The sequence below is a fragment of the Malaclemys terrapin genome, chromosome 6 (assembly GCF_027887155.1).
Source record: "Malaclemys terrapin pileata isolate rMalTer1 chromosome 6, rMalTer1.hap1, whole genome shotgun sequence".
NCBI lineage: Eukaryota > Metazoa > Chordata > Testudines > Emydidae > Malaclemys > Malaclemys terrapin.
Window position 1 is genome coordinate 99,636,946 of NC_071510.1, and position 18,436 is coordinate 99,655,381.

At 40.2% G+C, this 18,436-nt stretch overlaps 1 protein-coding gene across 3 annotated transcripts in view; it reads right to left on the bottom strand.

Moving 5' to 3' along the window:
* Positions 1-18,436, bottom strand: part of DDX4 (DEAD-box helicase 4) — a 104,035-nt gene that overhangs the window by 10,230 nt on the left and 75,369 nt on the right. For all 3 annotated transcript variants that reach the window (XM_054032240.1, XM_054032239.1, XM_054032238.1), the window contains 5 exons: positions 16,970-17,136; positions 16,176-16,321; positions 12,685-12,784; positions 332-602; positions 56-163 (listed from right to left, as the gene is read on the bottom strand). In XM_054032240.1, the coding sequence (XP_053888215.1) occupies positions 56-163; positions 332-602; positions 12,685-12,784; positions 16,176-16,321; positions 16,970-17,136 (792 nt within the window). The remainder of the gene's footprint in view (positions 1-55; positions 164-331; positions 603-12,684; positions 12,785-16,175; positions 16,322-16,969; positions 17,137-18,436) is intronic.

Below are 18,436 nucleotides of genomic sequence, written 5' to 3' on the forward strand. Positions count from 1 at the left end.
AGCTTATAAAAATTTTCCCCAAACCAACAATTTCATTTCTTTGTTATAAACTTACCTTTCGAGTATCAACAGATGCAAAGATATTTCCTCTTGGTTTGCTAAAGCCAGTTCCCTGAGCACTAAATGCAATTTCTTCCAGCCATGATGGAACTTCCTGCTGAGCCTACAGAAGAATAATTGCAAATTTAAATACTGACTTGATTGCCAAATTACATATTAAGAGTTTTTCAAGTGCATCACAGGACTAATGGCTACTCTATGCATTAAAATGAAGTCTTAGTAGTATATGAAATGAGAACACATTTAATTTTGAAAAAACTGGGCAACGTACATCTGAAAGCACTTTAACCAGAGGTTGTGCTATGTGGCTGTCGGAAAAAGAATCAAAGAAAGAAATCGCTTTTCCGATGTTCCCACAGCGTCCAGTTCGCCCAATCCGGTGAACATATTCATCAATAGTGGAAGGAAGATCAAAATTAATAACATGTTGAACTTTTTCAATATCCAGGCCTCTTGCTGCTACTGAAGTAGCAACAAGAACAGGACATTTTCCAAAGCGAAAGTCCCGAAGAGCCTCTTCTCGCTCTCTCTGTTCCCGATCACTGCAAACAAAGAAAGTATTGGTTAGAATACAGATTTTTCTCTAAAGGCAAGTGAACACTACAGATTAAGATACTGCAAGTCAAAGATCAACAAGCTATGGACAGTAAGACAAAAGGGCAATACTGGTATTTAAGAAAAAAGAATGTTTCAAATTTTATAAAACCAAATTGGCAACATTTCACTGAGAAGTAAAACTATTAAAATATTCAGCAGGGATCCTTAACTTGCACCTTTGGAGATACATTCAGCTCTGCAGACCCCTGGCATGATGTTTTGATAGGACCTCCTCACTTCTGCCTTGGAAGTGCAGTGATCTTAGGAGCACTTTTGCAAAATGGCCAGGGGACACAAATGTGGTGGGTGGAAGGAGGGGTCAGAAGTAAAAAGCCAGAAAAGATGTGAAGGAGAAAATATGAGATGCTGGAAATTGCAAATCAGTTTTGTGCTTTGAGAGACAAAAGTCTGATATGTTTGTATGTTCGTACTAAAGTTGCTTCAATATACATTTGCAATATTATGCTGCAGTGTACCGCAGCGATTAAAAGTTTTACCTAAGACTACAGAGATCTAGTCAAGCATCAGTCTACCAAACACACTATTTCTCCTTTGTTACTAGAGCCCCAAGAGAAGATGTCATGGATCCCAGCTGAATGCCCCCTCTTGATCACTCGCTACGTTGCATTGAAGGAACCCCTCTGCTCAGCCCTTGGGTGTTCTATGCTTCCAGAGACTGAATGGAGCCCAGCTACTGCCCCAAGTCTTGGGGCCAAGGCACACTTAGTACACTCCGGGCACAGACCCTTTGCCTAGAACACCTAATGAGAGCTGGAATCTGCTATCCAGCTGCCTAGTCCCAGGGCTCAGTGCTGACCCTTCAGACACCACCATAGTTTCAACACACCATCTCTCAGATCTCCACCCCGACATGTGAGCCTTTTGGATTACAGTTTAACCCTCTCAAGAGACCTCTGATAATTGTAACGCACTACACAAGATTCTCAACATCACTGCTCTTTCAGTTAACAGAGCACAGATAATTTAGAAGATAAATATCCTAGATGCCCCTCACTAGCTCACCCCATCCCTTGGGAGTCCTCAGGAGCACCATGTGTTCAGGAACGTGGCCAGGGTCCCCTGCCTCATCAGGTCCCTACATACTGGGCTGCTACTCCATCTTGCACTGGAGAATAATGTCCCCCTGAATAGATCAGTTCCTCCCTTTTGGGTTTACTTTTTTATAACCATCCACTCTCCTCTGTCAGGAGACTCCATCAGGTGACCAGTGCACCTACTAGGTAATTCTCATTGCTACAATATTTATATTCCAATTGATTTATTTTATAATTAATTGCTATAGTGACCTGCCCCGAGTTCAGACTTGAAAGAATGGTTTGCCTTAGCTGCAGCCATCTGTCATTTAGATGGACGGTCAAAGTTTAATTATTCTTAGGCTTTTGTCTTGGAATTTCAATCCAACATGGAAGCAATTGCACAAGAGACATGACAACTAACCCCACATTCAAAATGGCGTTTGCAGCTTGATAAAGATACAAAAAGAGTCAATCTCAAGACAGAGTTAATAAATTGTACAGATTCCCCAAATAGTCACAGGGGAAGTATGCAGATTTTTTTTTTTTTTTTAAAGTATGGAGATATACCATCTCATAAAAGTGGAAGGGACCCTGAAAGATCATTGAGTCCAGCCCCCTCCTGCCTTCACTAGCAGGACCAAGTACTGATTTTTGCCCCAGATTCCTAAGTGGCCCCCTCAAGCATTGAACTCACAACCCTGGGTTTTAGCAGGCCAATGCTCAAACCACTGAACTATCCCTCTGCAGTTCCCAGAAACAGGTACAACTGTTAGTCAGAGGCAAGTGAATGGTGCAGGACTCACCCTTAACCACTTGACCTTCTACAGCTAAAATTTTTGGCATCTTGATTGACACAGTAACAATTTATATATGCTAGGCCCAAGGAATAGGGTTTATATTTGCATTTCTTTTTTGTCCACATCCAACAGAAAGTGGTCCTGGAACAAACAAAAACAGATGTGGAAATAAGATAGGAGGGCAAAACTGGACTAAAAGGAATAAAGTGAAACAATTAAGGGAGAAGGCAAGTTAAAGAGTTATTGTAAGGCAGATCTTCCTGCCAAAGATGGCAACAGCTTCATTTATAATGGCTAATTAACTTGTAACTTGACCACTTTAGATGTTTATTCTCATGCTATAAATGACTTCTAAGCTGCTGGTGTAATAGAGCTGGAAGAACCTGTGCTGATGTCCTCTTGCATTGGTGTCACGCAGACTCTTCCAGCTGTAGTTCACCCACAGACATGGGCAATGTTCTGTTCTCAGTTATATGGGTGTAAACTAAACATGATGCCTTTGAAGCCAATTACACTGCTCTACAGCCAAAATGCTTCTGAAATAAATGTAGTCAAACTTTACTAATTCTGGGTCACTGAGAACGAAAATGATGCTTCAAATTGTTGATTGGCTCTAGTTTTCAAGATATGCTATTGGGTCAGTATGTATGACCCTTGACTTGGGAATGGCGGAGGATAAGTGAGTTATAAAGGGAAGGGATCTCAATTTAAACCAGAAATGACTAATACGCATCTTTGACTGGATCTATGAATAAATCTATGACTGGCTTTGGACAGTACTTGCTTTTTAGGCAAAACAATGAATGATGCAATCTGAAGCTGGTATTGCGTCATACATGATATGAATTGCATCATGTTATTCCTAGAAGTCATGGATGATGCAATCATAACGAAGCTTACATCACTCTGCTGAACAAATTGCCCTATATCAGCTCTAGAAATCATACAGTGTCGTGCTCTCTTATTTGTCAGTGTTTGATTTTGCAAAGGGACACATTTCTGTTTAGCCAAAGTGAGCAGAGATGCCTCGTACTTGTGTGAACAGTGCAGATAACTTCTGCTACATTTGTGGTGAAGTGACTTTTGCATCACAAAAGCGCAGTATAACCACTATGGTTAAGAAAGCCTATCACCTTTATTTTGGCTGCAAAATTGGAGATCGGGACAAGAGGTGGGCCCCACACATATGCTGCAACACTTGTGCAACAAATCTTCGCCAGTGGTTGAACAGGAAAAGGAAATCTATGCCTTTTGCAGTGCCAATGATTTGGAGAGAGCCAACAGATCATTCCAGCAATTGTTACTTCTGCATGGTGCCTCCAGTTGGGAAAGGTGTGTCAAAGAAGAAAAAATGGACTGTGCATTATCCAAACATCCCATCAGCTATACGCCCAGTACCCCACAGAGAAGGGCTGCCGGTTCCTGATGCACCAGAATCGTTCTCACTTGAGTCAGACGAGGAAGAGGAAGAAACTTCTGGTCCTGAACCATCAATGTCACAGGACCCACATTTTCTCCCATCCTCCTCCTCTGAACCACACCTCATAACACAAGATGAACTGAATGACCTTGTCAGGGATTTGGAACTACCCAAGAGTAAGGAAGAGCTGTTGGACTCCAGACAACAGCAATGGAATCTCCTGGCAGGTGATGTTACGGTTTCCCTGTTCCGTGACCGTCAAAAGGATCTTGTCCCATTCTTCTTCATGGAAGGTGATCTTGTAGCCTGCAACAACATCGATGGTGTGATTGCAGCCCTCAACATTGTTCACGATCCAGATGAGTGGAGACTGTTCATTGATTCATCGAAGACGAGTCTTAAAGCTGTTTTACTGCATAATGGCAATGTTTTGCCATCAATTCCAGTTGGTCATGCAGTCCATATGAAGGAAACCTATGACAACATGAAACAACTTTTGAGGTGCATAAACTATGACCAACATCAGTGGCAGCTTTGTGGCGATTTGAAGGTTGTTGCTCTCTTGCTTGGTCTGCAGAGTGGATACACAAAGTACTGCTGTTTTCTCTGCGAATGGGAGAGTTGTGCAAGAGATTCCCACTACATCAAGAAAGATTGGCCACTCCGACAGTCACTGGAGCCTGGGAGGAAAAGTGTTCAGCATCCACCACTTGTTGAATCAAGGAAGATTTTGTTACACCCTTACACATCAAGCTGGGTCTGATGAAGAACTTTGTCAAGGCCATTGACAAAACACAAGCAGCTTTCAAGTACCTCCGTGGAAAATTTCCAAGGTTAACTCAAGCTAAGATAAAGGAAGGTGTCTTTGTTGGTCCTCAGATTCGTGAACTTCTTCGAGATGATGCATTTCACCATGCACTGCGTGGCAAGGAAAAGACGGCATGGAAAGCCTTCCAGTTAGTGACAATAAGTTTTCTCGGAAACAACAAGGCAGACAACTACAGGTTGTTGGTGGAAAACCTCCTCAAGGCATACAAAAACCTTGGTTGCAACATGTCACTAAAGATGCATTTTTTGGACTCTCATCTAGATATTTTTCCACCGAACTGCGGAGCAGTGAGCAACGAGCACGGCGAGCGATTTCACCAGGACATTGCAACAATGGAGAAACGCTATCAGGGCAAATGGAGCCCATCAATGCTTGCAGACTATTGCTGGACAGTGACAAGAGATGCTCCATTTAATGAATACAAGAGACAAGCCAAGAAGCGCCGAGTAGACACTGAAGAGGACTAAACTACGTACATAATAGTTTTTTGCCTTTTGTTTCATAATACATTTTATTTATATAACCCTTTTACTGATTTTTAAAGTGTTACATAAACAGGACAGGTGAAATATTATCATGTAAAGCAACCATAAACACATGAAAAGACCTAGGTTTACAATTTATCATTAAAACTCTACTATCTACACAATATACCTAGACATAAAATGTAAAAACTTAAATATCTTAGAAACAGTAGCCAGTTGTTTTAATTGTCATATTTGAATTCAGCACATCAAAATACATAATAAATAGCACGTTATCTCAGAAGCAGACAACTTCTCAAAAATTGTAGACCAGTGTTATTTACACAAGTATTAAATTAGAGCAAAAATTTAACCTACGGTCTGTGCGCATGCCTTCTTTGAATCTGTGGGGAAAAAGGAGAATAGGGCACAGATTTCTGAACAGCCCAGATGTCCTAATGTATATTACAAATGCTTTGTTTATTTCCAGAGAGTGTCTCTTTTCTGTGTTCAGATAGAGAGTAGAAAGACGGAAGATCTTTACATTGGGTTCTATAGTAAACTGTATTTCTCCTCAAGATGAATTCTTCTATTGCCCTACATATTAAAAAATGCAATATGGTGATTTTGTAAATAAGCATCATGAAACTCTTGGTCTGCATTATAGCTCTTTATCCTCTGCCACCACTATGACACCTTTTTTCAAGACTATATCCAAGTTTGGTAGTTTCTGAATTCTGTAAATCACTTGTCTGTTTCTAAATTTGTGAACAGTGATGAGAATACTACAGATTAAATAGGACAGATTAAAATAGGGTTGGGCATTTCACTTATCAAAAAATAATTGGGCAACTGACCAGTCAAATATTGATCAAATGTCAAATATTTTGTAGCACTAATTTATTAGCTCAGTAACAATAACAAAGAAGAGGAAGACTTTACGGCCTTCAATAGGCTCAGCTTTAGATACTTATGCCTAATTAAAAAAACCAAGTCATTTAACAAGTTGTTTTAACTTTGAAAAATACAATGAAATGAAATTGTTAAATTGCTAAAAAGTTTTTTTTTTACGTTAGCATTAAATTGTGAATGTTATTCAAGACCGAACAGTTACAAAAGAAGAAACAAAATTATTCAGAATTAGAACAAACAGCAGCTATAAAAAAGTTTTAATTGTAAATGCACTTATGCTAGGTAGGCAGCAGGCCACCTCTTCAAACAGCTCAATAGCCGTGCATCTTGTGTGTGTATTCGGTGCAGAAGTTTAATGACTGAACCCTCCTCTCTCTCCCCCACTCTCTTCTGCGTTAATTTCTGTATGCTTGTCTAGTCAGTTTAGATTGTAAGCCTTCAAGGCAGGAAATGCATCTTTAAACTTGTTGAACGTTGTTTGTAAACAACCATGTACAATGATGGCCTGGTTTACAAGTAAAGGCATACACAGAGTGTTTGTTCTAAAAGATTCTAGCCAGTTAAGATACTCAACTTTTGATTAGTTCACCTTCTTCCTAACACATGGCATTACCATGTAGTAAAGAGTGTTCAAGAAATTTAAGCAGGTTTGTTAACAGATGGCACCACAATGCAACAAAAAAGGTAGGCCACCACCTTTCAATCTCCCTGGCCACTCGATTACAGACCTAAAAGTCGCAATATTACAACAAAAAAAACCTTCAAAAATAGACTCCAACGAGAGAGTGCTGAATTTGAATTAATTTGCAAACTGGACCCCATTAAATTAGGCTTGAATAAAGACTGGGAGTGGATGGGCCATTACACAAAGTAAAACTATTTCCCCATGCTTATTTCCCCTCTGCCCCCTTACAGTTCCTCGTATCTCCTTGTCAATTGCTGGAAATGGGCCATTTTCATTACCACTACAAACAGTTCTTTCTCTCTCCTGCTGATAAAAGCTCACCTTAACTGATCACTCTCCTTATAGTGTGTATGGTAACACCCAATGTTTCATGCTCTCTCTGTCTCTCCCTACTCTATTTTCCACTACATGCATCCGATGAAGTGGGCTGTAGCCCATGAAAGCTTATGCTCAAATAAATTTGTTAGTCTCTAAGGTGCCACAAGTACTCCTGTTCTTTTTGCACCTACAATAGGGTATTCTTGCAGGAATATTTGTCCATGGTCAAACAACAGGCAGTCAAACTGACTGCCTTACCAAGCCTAGATTAGAAGCACCTTCCTTTCAGACTTGATCTGTGTTCTAAGCCTGCTTTAAAGGAGATTCCTGTTTTTTTGCTTTACGGTTTCTTGTTGGTTATACTGCAAGGCTGCTCCACACCCAGTGTAATTCGTCAGATCATTCTTGAGGGGAGTCTGAGCATCTGCATTGGATTTTACTGAACTTAAAACCAGACAGGTCCTCCTCCTCCTGAGATTTGTCTTAAGAGACTGAAAATTTGGCACATTTATGCTGCTCAGACTTCTGTTTTCTAGACTTGTATTTTGTCTTTAAGGAATTCTTTGTCCCCAGAGATAAACTAGCTATGAATAAAACAGAAGTTCTAAAACTGCTATGAATAATTCCTAAAAAGGCAGGAACTTTTGACCAGAAATGTATTGGACAGGTCCTAAGATCTTTACTATTCCTGAGAAATCTAGCTTTAAATGCTGGGAAAGATACTAACCCTCGAAGAGTCCTCAGACATAGCTACTCATGAGAAAACTTTAGCACTGAGTGGGGAGTGAACAGAGATATTCGGACATTGAACATCTAGGAAAGAAGAATGTGGGAATCAGGAAAAGAAAAGGAGATAAAGGTAACGCATGTAACTATATTTGGTATTTCAGTGTTTCCTCCACAATCCAAATCACTTCATTTTTATTTGTTTGGCTACAAGTCTAGCTATCTGAGCCTTTTGGCTCTGTAACCCACCAATATGAATTTGGCCCAGGCTGCTACTGCCCGAAAGTACTCATGGGAAAATTCTGCACCACTGTGCACATGCAGAATTCATATTCCCCAAAGATTTTTTTTTTCTTCTCTGCAGAAAATACATTCTCCTGGGGAGGTAATGCAGTTACACCTTTCACCCACCAGGGGCTGCTGTGGTGCCAGAACAGAGGGCAGCCAGCTCAACCACCAAAGCAGCCAGCCACAGAAAGGGGGAGGAGAGACTGCATTCCTCACAGTGCCCTGCCCGCGGGGCCAGGTGAGGAAACATGGGAAATGGGGGACAGAAAGGAGCACACAGGGCTGCTAGGGAGTCACAGACTGGGGTTCAGAAGGAGCACAGGAGCACAGGAGCTAGTGGGGTAACAGCACAGATCCAGGGGCTGAACGGAAGTGGTGGTGTAGGGACACATGGGGACGAGGAGATGGGGTGGCCCGAGTGGGGTGTACAGGGACACAGAGGAAGAGAGGCAGATGTGCTTCACTGAATGGGAGAGGCTAGAGATCAGCCAAAGTCTGCATGGGGAATACTCCCCAACTTCCTAACAATCCCCTCCCCCCACCCCCCAAAAAAAGTTCCATACGTCTCCTACCCACACCCGACAACCCTCCAGGTTCACTCCCAGGCTCCTTCCCAGCAATTACTTCCCTCTCCCTCAGCTCCTCCATTACCCTGGACTTCTGCAAGTCTTTGCACTGCTTTGAGGGGTGCAGAAAACATTTCTGTATTGTAAATTAAATGAATTATTACTCAAAATTCTATATTAATATGCCTAGTAAGGGATTTATTTGTCAAACATTTCCTGAATCTTTTGTTGTCTGTACTGTTATAAAGGTATTTACTGACAGGTATTTTAAAATAAATTACCAAAATAATTGAAAATGGCATGATTATATTGTGTTATTATGACAAACATGCAGAATTTTGCAGAATTCTAAAATATCGTGCATAGAATTTTAAATTTTTTGGTGCAGAATTCCCTCAGAGTACTGAAAGGTAGTCAGACTCATAAGAGGAGTTTCTGAGGACCTGTAAAATTAGCTGGTTCTCACTCCAGGCCCTGGGGGGACATTGCTCTGCACTGAAAATGTCACCATCATAATCGACAATCTTGACAGAAACCAAGGATTAAATATGTAAGATGACTACATTATCCTTTCATCCTTGGAGCGAAGTGAGAATCCAAGTATATTTGAAGCAGTAACTTGCCCCTCTATTTCTCATGCTGTACAGGACTGCTAAGCAGGCCAAAACATTTAGTCACAGAGCCAGAAAATAAGACCCAAATCCCATGAGCTTCCAAAAACAGGGAAATGAAAATAAAACATAAAAAAGAAGAAAAGCCAGAACTCTCAGCAGCAAAATGCAGATGGTAAAAATTACATATTGCTCTCACTTTCTCATGTATTCCTGCTCCACCTCCTTGACATGTGTTTTTATTTAACATGAGAAGTGAATGCTAGTGTTGGAAATGCCAACTCCAGATGATTGTGCTCCCTTCTCTATGTGCTTTCATTGCACTACCACTATCTGAATTAAAGCACACCACACGGGGAAGTTATGAAGTTATCCATGTTCCCTACCCTGTGACACACATCTATAGGCTTTCATTTGATCAGTTCTGATTTCCTTCTTTCTGCAGATAAACGGGACTTGAGTCTCAAGGACAGAGTCTGGTACCTTTCAAGAGTTTTAAATTCAATTTAAGTCAATATATTGAAGCTGGTCAAAGCAATTTGGCCAAATAAGTGCTCTACAATGTGACAGTTAAAAAAATTTTGTAGTTAGAGTTGTTACAAAGTTAACTTATAAAACCATATGTTTTCATGATACAGTGTAAAAAGCTAATCAAACAAGTTATAATTCTGTCATTCAAGTTTCATTAAAAAGTCAACATAATTTTCTCAGTCTATAAAATTATATTTATATAGTGAAAATGGCCACAGCATTATGGATTAGATGGACACTATGACCTCAATTGTGCATTGCAGTGAAGATGGGGAATCACTGTCTCAGGAGAGCAACCCACTGGTGCAGTGTACAAGGAAAACCACTTTGTACATGCTATATGTACAATTATATGTAGATAGGACCCTTCGCTTTCAGTTTTTATTTTATTTAATTTTTCCCAGGAATGTATCAGTGTTTATTACCACAACAACAAAAACAGGTGAAAATCAGTGTAAAAAACTATTCTTAATTTTTCTGGGTAAATATCGGGGTTTATTTTGGTGAATGGAAAGACAGCGGGGAAAAGCATTCAATAGATTAATGTTTTGAATTCCATTAATCAATGTGGTTTACTGCAGAACTAAAACCGAACTCAAAACACAATGCCACCTATGAGTATAAGAAAACAATACATCTCTAATACCCAAATAAAACTTTTCATTTGAACAAACAGCTTACTGCTGTAGCTTAGAATTATTAGCCTATAAATATTTAAATTTAATAATTGGGCGACACGATTTGCAGCATGTACATTCAACTTCAAAAGTTTAAAAAAAAGGAGAAAAGGATGAATATTTTCTTGTGCTCTGAAATGTATTCTGATAGAGATTTTCGTTTTCTTCCCATTTTAGTGCTTCAAATTTTTAAATCGTTATCTGCTAACAGCTTGAAATGTGTATATAATGAGTGAGAGAGTCATCAGTACGTTCAGATGCGCACGCACTTCAGAGCTTGCATGCGTGCCTGTTTGTTTACTGTGTGCATCTTCTAGACTAATACATAGCCTTACTTCAACAGGCAGCTTTGCATATTGTGATAGACCCAGGCCAGTTGGGTACAGCAGAGTAGTAGAAGGAAGATATACTGGCCACTGGATAAGCAGTTTTCTATTCCCTGACTGACCAGAGCGGGGGCTGCTCCAGGCTAGGGTGGACACATGACTCCAATTAGCCTGCAAAGAGTCAGTTGAGGCCATTAGGCTAATGAGAACACCTGATTCTAATAAAGGCTCCTCTGATACTGTAAAAGGGCTCATTCTGGTCAGGCCAGGCTGAAGGGCTGGGTAACAAAGACACCCTCAAACCACTGGAAAGGGACCCCTAAGGTAAGGGTGAAGAAGGCGTTAAGAGAGAAACAGTAGAGCTGTGGGGAAGTGGCCCAGGGAAATGTAGCAGCTCTGGCCGTGAAAGGAAGGCTGCCAACAGCTGCTGCCACTAGGGTCCCTGGGCCAGAACCCGGAGTAAAGGGTGGGCCCAGTTCCCCACAACCCACCACTACAGAAACACCTCCTGGGAGGGGAAGACAGGTCCCTGTCAGGACAGGAGGCTAAACTGTTCTTGAATAAGCCCATAGGGACAACAGTAGGGTTACCATACGTCCGGATTTTCCCGGACATGTCCGTCTTTTTGGGCCTCAAATCCCCCTCCGGGGGGAAATCCCAAAAAGCCGGACATATCCAGGAAAATAGGGAGGGAGGGCCCGGCGGTGCGGGGCCGTCGCGGTGCTTGGGAGGGGCTGGGGCGGTGGGTGCGTGGCCAGGGGCTGGCACGGTGCTCGGCCGGAGCCGGCGGCGCGGGCATGTGGCTGGGGGCCAGCGCGGCGCTCGGCCGGGGCAGGGAGCGGCGGCGCAGGCACTTGGCCAGCACGGTGTTCGGTGGTGTGTGTGGTGCTCGGCCAGGAGCGCGGGCACCGAGCCCGGCGGGAGACACCGGGGCCAGAACCTCTTGGCCTGGGCCAGCCGGCCACCAGAGGGAACCGCTCGGCCAGGGGGGCCGGACTGGGCCGCGCTGCACTCCGCCCCAGCCTCAGCTTACCTGCTGCCTCCCTGTTTCAGGCTTCCCGCGAACATTTGATTCGCAGGAAGTAGGGGAGGGGGAGGAGCAGGAAGCGGAGCGTTCAGGGGAGAGGGCAGAGTTGGGGCGGGGCTGGGGGCGGGGCCAGGGCCCCATGGAGTGTCCTTTTTAAAAAGGAAAATATGGTAACCCTAGACAACAGAGACTGTGGGAATTCTCTCACCAGCCTCCTTGCTGGCTTATGATGAAAAGGGCTCAGTAGACTGTAACCCTGGCCCGAGAGACAGCGAGAGAGAGAGAAGGGCTACATGGAGGGTCGCAGTGAGCCTCTGAGGCTAGTATAAACCACCTGGAAGCGTGGGACCCGCGGGGATAAGGTTGGAGCTCTGCCACAATATACACAGAGTAATGTATTACAATACATACATCTCATGCAATGTAGTGTATTTTCCTAATAAAAAGTTATTTTTTATATATTTGAATGATACAAAAGGAGGGTGAAAATTGGAAAAAACTGAGTAATACTTTTTTTTACAATCCCAGAATTTTTTTGGTAAAAATCAGTTTAAACTGAAAACAAAGAGGCTTATATGTACAATTTATCCCAGGGAAACAGAAAAATATTTAGCCATTTAGCAGTGAGAGCAGGATTCTCGCCACCGCCAACTCTTACATTGTCCAGTAAGCACTGAGAATCAGAATCCTGGTTCCAAGTGTTTTGGTCCAATAATGGTTTTGCTCATGACAAATGAGTTTTAACAGAAGAGGTCATTTTTAATTTAAATAAACCATAGCAGACCAAAAGAATTTATTCAGTAAAATACTTACCCATGAATACTGGTGGTTGGTATTTTTTCTTGACAAAGAAAGGTTGCAATGAAGTCTGCTTTTTTCTTTGTTTCCACAAACACCATAGTTCGCTCATCTCCTGCAACAGATTAAAGACACAATCTGGTAAAGGGGGAACATTACAGACTTCCTACAGTCTCAAAAGCACTAATGTGTTTTTATCATTTATACCATGAACATATTGCCATCGTTTAAATAGATTCAGAGTTTAAGACCACAAGGAACCAGTCTGATCATCTTGCTTCATCTCCTACACAAACAGGGCACAGAATTTCACCCACTAGTTTCTGCATCAAGCCAATACCTTTGGGATAAAACATTCTGTATTGCATTCGCCAATTCCCTACGCCCCATGATCCAATATCTGCAGCTCCTTTCCTATCACCCTAATCTTTGCTCACTAATAGCAAGAGTAATAATTAGGGTTGTCGATTAATCGCAATTAACTCACTCTATTAAATAAAAAAAATTTAATCACGATTAAAATAATTAATTGCAATTCATTGAGGTTTTAATCGCACTGTTAAACAATAGAATACCAATTGAAATTTATTAAATATTTTGGATGCTTTTCTACATTTTCATATATATTGTATTCTGCCTGTAATTGAAATCAAAGTGTATATTACTTTTTATTACAAATATTTGCAATGTAAAAACAACAAAAGAAATAGTATTTTTCAATTCACCTCATAAAAGTTCTGTAGTGCGATCTCTTTATTGTGAAAAGCAACCGAGAGTCCTGTGGCACCTTTAAGACTAACAGATGTATTGGAGTATAAGCTTTCATGGGTGAATACCCACTTGGTCAGACACACGGGTCTGACGAAGTGGGTATTCACCCACAAAAGGTTATGCTCCAATACATCTGTTAGTCTTAAAGATGCCACAGAACTCTCGGTTGCTTTTTACAGATCCAGACTAACACAGCTACCCCTCTGATACTTTATTGTGAAAGTGCAACTTACAAATGTAGTTTTTTTGTTGTTGCATAACTGCACTCAAAAACAAAACAATGTACAACTTCAGAGCCTATAAGTCCACTCAGTGCTGCTACTTGTTCAGCCCATCGCTGAGACAAACAAGTTTGTTTACATTTACAGGAGATAATGCTGCCCTCTTCTTATTTACAATGTCAGCAGAAAGTGAGAACAAGCATTTGCATGGCACTTTTGTAGCCATGCAAGGTATGTACATGCTAGATATGCTAAACATTCATATGTCCCTTCATGCTTCGGCCACCATTCCAGAGGACATGCTTTCATGACCAGAATGTTAAAAAAAAAATAATGCATTAATTAAATTTGTGATTGAACTCCTTGGGGGAGAATTGTATGTCCCCTGCTCTGTTTTACCCGCATTCTGGCATATATTTCATGTTATAACAGTCTCCGATGATGACCCAGCACATGTTCATTTTAAGAACACTTTCACTGCAGATTTCACAAAACGCAAAGAAGGTACCAATGTGAGATTTCTAAAGATAGCTACAGCACTCAATCCAAGGTTTAAGAATCTGAAGTGCCTTCCAAAATCTGAGTGGGACGGGGGGTGGAGCATGCTTTCAGAAGTCTTAAAAGAGCAACACTCCGATACAGAAACTACAGAACCTGAACCACCAAAAATGAAAATTAACCTTCTGCTGGTGGCATCTAACTCAGATAATAAAAATGAACATAAAAGTGGGCCCACACTGCTTTGGATTGTTATCGAGCAGAACTTGTCATCAGCATGGATGCATGTCCCCTGGAATGGTGGTTGAAGCATGAAGGGACATACGAATCTTTAGCACATCTGGCAGATAAATATCTTGTGATGCTAGCTACAACAGTACCATGAGAACACCTGTTCTCACTTTCAAGTGACAATCTAAACATGAAGCGGGCAGCATTATCTCCTGCAAATGTAAACAAATTTGTTTGTTTGAGCGATTGGCTGAACATGAAGTAGGACGAGTGGAGTTGCCGGGTCTAAAATTTCACATTGTTTTCTTTTTGAACGCAGTTATTTTTGTACATAATTCTACATTTGTAAATTCAACTTTCCTGATAAAGAGATTGCACTACAGTACTTGTATTAGGTGAACTGAAAAATACTATTTGTTGTTTTTTTACAGTGCAAATACTTGTAATCAAAAATAAATATAAAGTGAGCACTGTACGCTTTGGAGTCTGCGTTGTAATTGAAATAAATATATTACAAAACGTAGGAAACATCCAAAAATATTTAAATAATTAGTATTCTATTATTGTTTAATCACGTGATAATCACAATTTTTTTAATCGCTTGACAGACTTAGTAATAATGGAGGTATGCTATTCTCTGGCACTAGACGCACAGCCCACCTAGTTTTTGAAACCTTTCTGAAGGCTTATTACTGAGCTTATTTTAAAATAACTACATGCAAAAATATATGCTCTCAAAGCAAGATCAGGATTATTTAAAAAAAAACAAAAACAAAAAAAATCCGAATACTATTATTCTGGTGGGTAGAGGTGAGTTCTGTGGAGTACCAAAAAGGTCAAAGTAACTGAAACTGATTTTGTCTGTCCATCCAGCCATGTACTTAAATGGCCTCCATTAGAGTGCCTGAGGGCCTTCACAGATGGACAAAAAAAAAAATTTCATGCATATAGTCAAAGGAAGATAGCGCTTAATACTAGAACATGTCATTAGTTAGCACACTCGACACCAGCAGGACAACAGTACCTCCCCACATCTCAGAAAAGATTTAATAGGACATGTGTTGAGGCCTAACATTAGTAAGAATTTACTACATTTACAAGATACAGAACACATTTAATAATGTAGTATGAAGTATCACATAATTGAACAACACCTATCAATTAGATAAAAATCAATTTTGTGATAGAGGTATTTAATTGTATCTGTACTTTGCATTTCTGCAAGTGGATCAATGGGAAACTGGGATGTTCTTGTTTCAGATAGCTTTCACACCTTAGCAGAAACCTTCAGTGCCTTTTCCCCCCAACTAACAACTTGCCCTCACTAAATAGTGGTCAATATTCCCCCACAGAATTCCAGTTTCAAAGAATAAACTAAAATTGGACCAGGGTACAAAGTAAGACTCGCAGGTGGAATTGTAGATTGTAGAGTTCCTTCACAGAAATGACCACAAATCCTTATTTTTGCTCCGGGGGTGCCAGAACCTGGGTAAGTGTTTTTTGTCTAGCAGTACCCAATACTAGTGGACTATCTAGAGAACACCTATATACAACATAAATAGGTTTAAAACAAAATTACTTACGTTAGGAAAGGCAGTGAAATTTGCTAAAGAAAATACTCTACTGAAATGGATACTGTCTTCTACTATATAACAGTACAGTGCCTAGAAAAGTGGGGCCTTGGGCCTCGCTGAGTAGCAGAATCAAGCGCTAAAATAAATTCCTATTAACTTGATTCTCTCACTCATTGGAAAAGGCAATTAAAAAGGTAACAAAGAAAGTTACTTATGCTTTGTAGAATTTCAACCAGTTTCTCTCTCTTGGAATATTGGGAAACTTGAAGAATGGTCTGCTGAACATCACTGCAGGCTCCACCCACTTGTCCAACAGCAACAAATAAGTATTCAGGTTTCAAAAATTCTCCAGCCAGCCTTCAAAAAGAACAAAGTTTACATTATTGTAGTGGTTCTTAAACTACTTATAATTAGCACAATACAAATCAGGCAAGTTGCATAAAGCTTTTTATTATATATAAACCCAATCACCACAACACAGCAAAATATACATTTAGACTTAAAAATTAGACCTTTCAGGCCAAATTATATCCTGGGATATACAGTACTCCCATTAACATTACAGGAATCCTGCATACACATTCCAGGGCAGAATTTTTGCCTTAAGTTTTTAAAATAATCAACGCATTAATCTTTAGTAAGAAAAATTAGCAGTTAAGTCAGGATTCCTGAATTTCAGCAAGCTCGGTAGTCCATCAGACCACACTGCTTCTAGCACAAGTCAGCATCAGAGAGACTGACTTATGCAGCAAAATGTTTAAGTTAACTCTTTTACACAGTGAACACATAAAACACACAAAATGAGCTCAATTTGGGGTCTTTACAATAATAAACTTAATATCCTATTAAGTTTGTTAAATATTAGTGCTCAATTTATTACAACAGTACTAAGTAGCAACTTCAAATATTTTTATTTGATTGTCCAAATAAGCAAAGTCTGATCACAGATCTTAAAAATACATTTTCTTCAACTACATTTCCAGCTTCATGCAAATGGTCACACACCTTTGAATTTCTTCCGGGAAAGTGGCACTAAACATTAGTGTTTGACGCCTATCTTTTGATGGCATGCCTGGGCAAGAGATTAATTTCTTCATCTCTGGACCAAAACCCATATCGAGCATACGGTCGGCTTCATCTAACACCAAATATCTCACTTTATGCAATCCAATCTTTAGTGGATTTTTATTTAAGTACAAGAAAGAAAGAAAGAAAAAACAGCTTTAAAATATTTCAGTAAAGATACATTCAAAACAGAACAGGCTAAAAACAAGAAACTTTTCTGCCAATGCCATTTTCTGAGACTATTTTATCAGTGATAATGGTAAGGTATTCCTCCCCTCTCAGATTGCAGGTCAGTCACATTTAAAATGCTTCCTGTTCTCCCCAGAATCCCCTTATTCCTATTCATTTCTATCCAGTACACAACTTAAAGATCTTAACTTACTGTACCTCTGCACTATCTACTCTACAAAGTGTCAGGGAATTTCAGTATTAAACTGTTTCCTGATCTAGTTCAGCATAATTAAAAATTTTTAGTCTAGTTGGAACTAAATGTTTACTAGTTGGAACTAGATGATTACTAGTGACCGGCGCCCAACACACCCTTTGTTCCTTGACATGATCCCTTGGTGTCACTAATGCAGACTTCCACCAAGTCACAAAACGAATTAGTAACTACAGACAAAAGTTATTTTGTGACCATCACCACCAGTCAGGAGTGAGGTTCTGACCAGTAGTCCTAGGAAAACAGATGGAAAACCAACACCAGATCCTTCCTACCAAGGAAGCAAAACACAATTCTGTAGGAGGGACTGAGGTATCTTCACCTGCCCAGGGGCCCATTTACTGCACACTACTTTAACACTACACCATGGGTTTTGTGTTTTTCTGCCAACATAATCACCAAAGTGCAAATAATAGTCACAAACTTACAAACCGATTAATGGAAAAAATAAGCTCTTTTCAAATATGTTAATTTAATTTATTTCATGTTAAGAAAATAGTTCCACAAAGACAATAAAAGCTGCTAATCCTAATACTAAGGATTTTACTACCAACGGAAGACTAAGCCAGTGTAAGTCAGATGGAGATTTGCCCTGAAGAGAGACACCACTAGGGAGACCTGAGTTCATGTCCCTGCTCCAAAGTTTTAATTTTCTGAAAATCAAAACAAAGAAGACTGATCCCATAAGTAAACAAGACTGTCATTATCTTTCACTTCTGTAATCCTTTTCTTGCCACATAACCTTCCAAACACTTGGCTGTCTCCCTGGCTGGTACTATGTCTGACTCCAGTTCCTCAGGGCAAGAATACTGTCACAACTAGATGTCTTAAAGTGCTATGTACATTTCTGGTGTTACAAAAGAGTCCAAATATAAATCCTGCTAAGTGCTATAAATATGCATTTATTTACAAACATTTTACACTGGCTAGTTATATTACTGCAACAAGTTTAGCATTTATTCAAA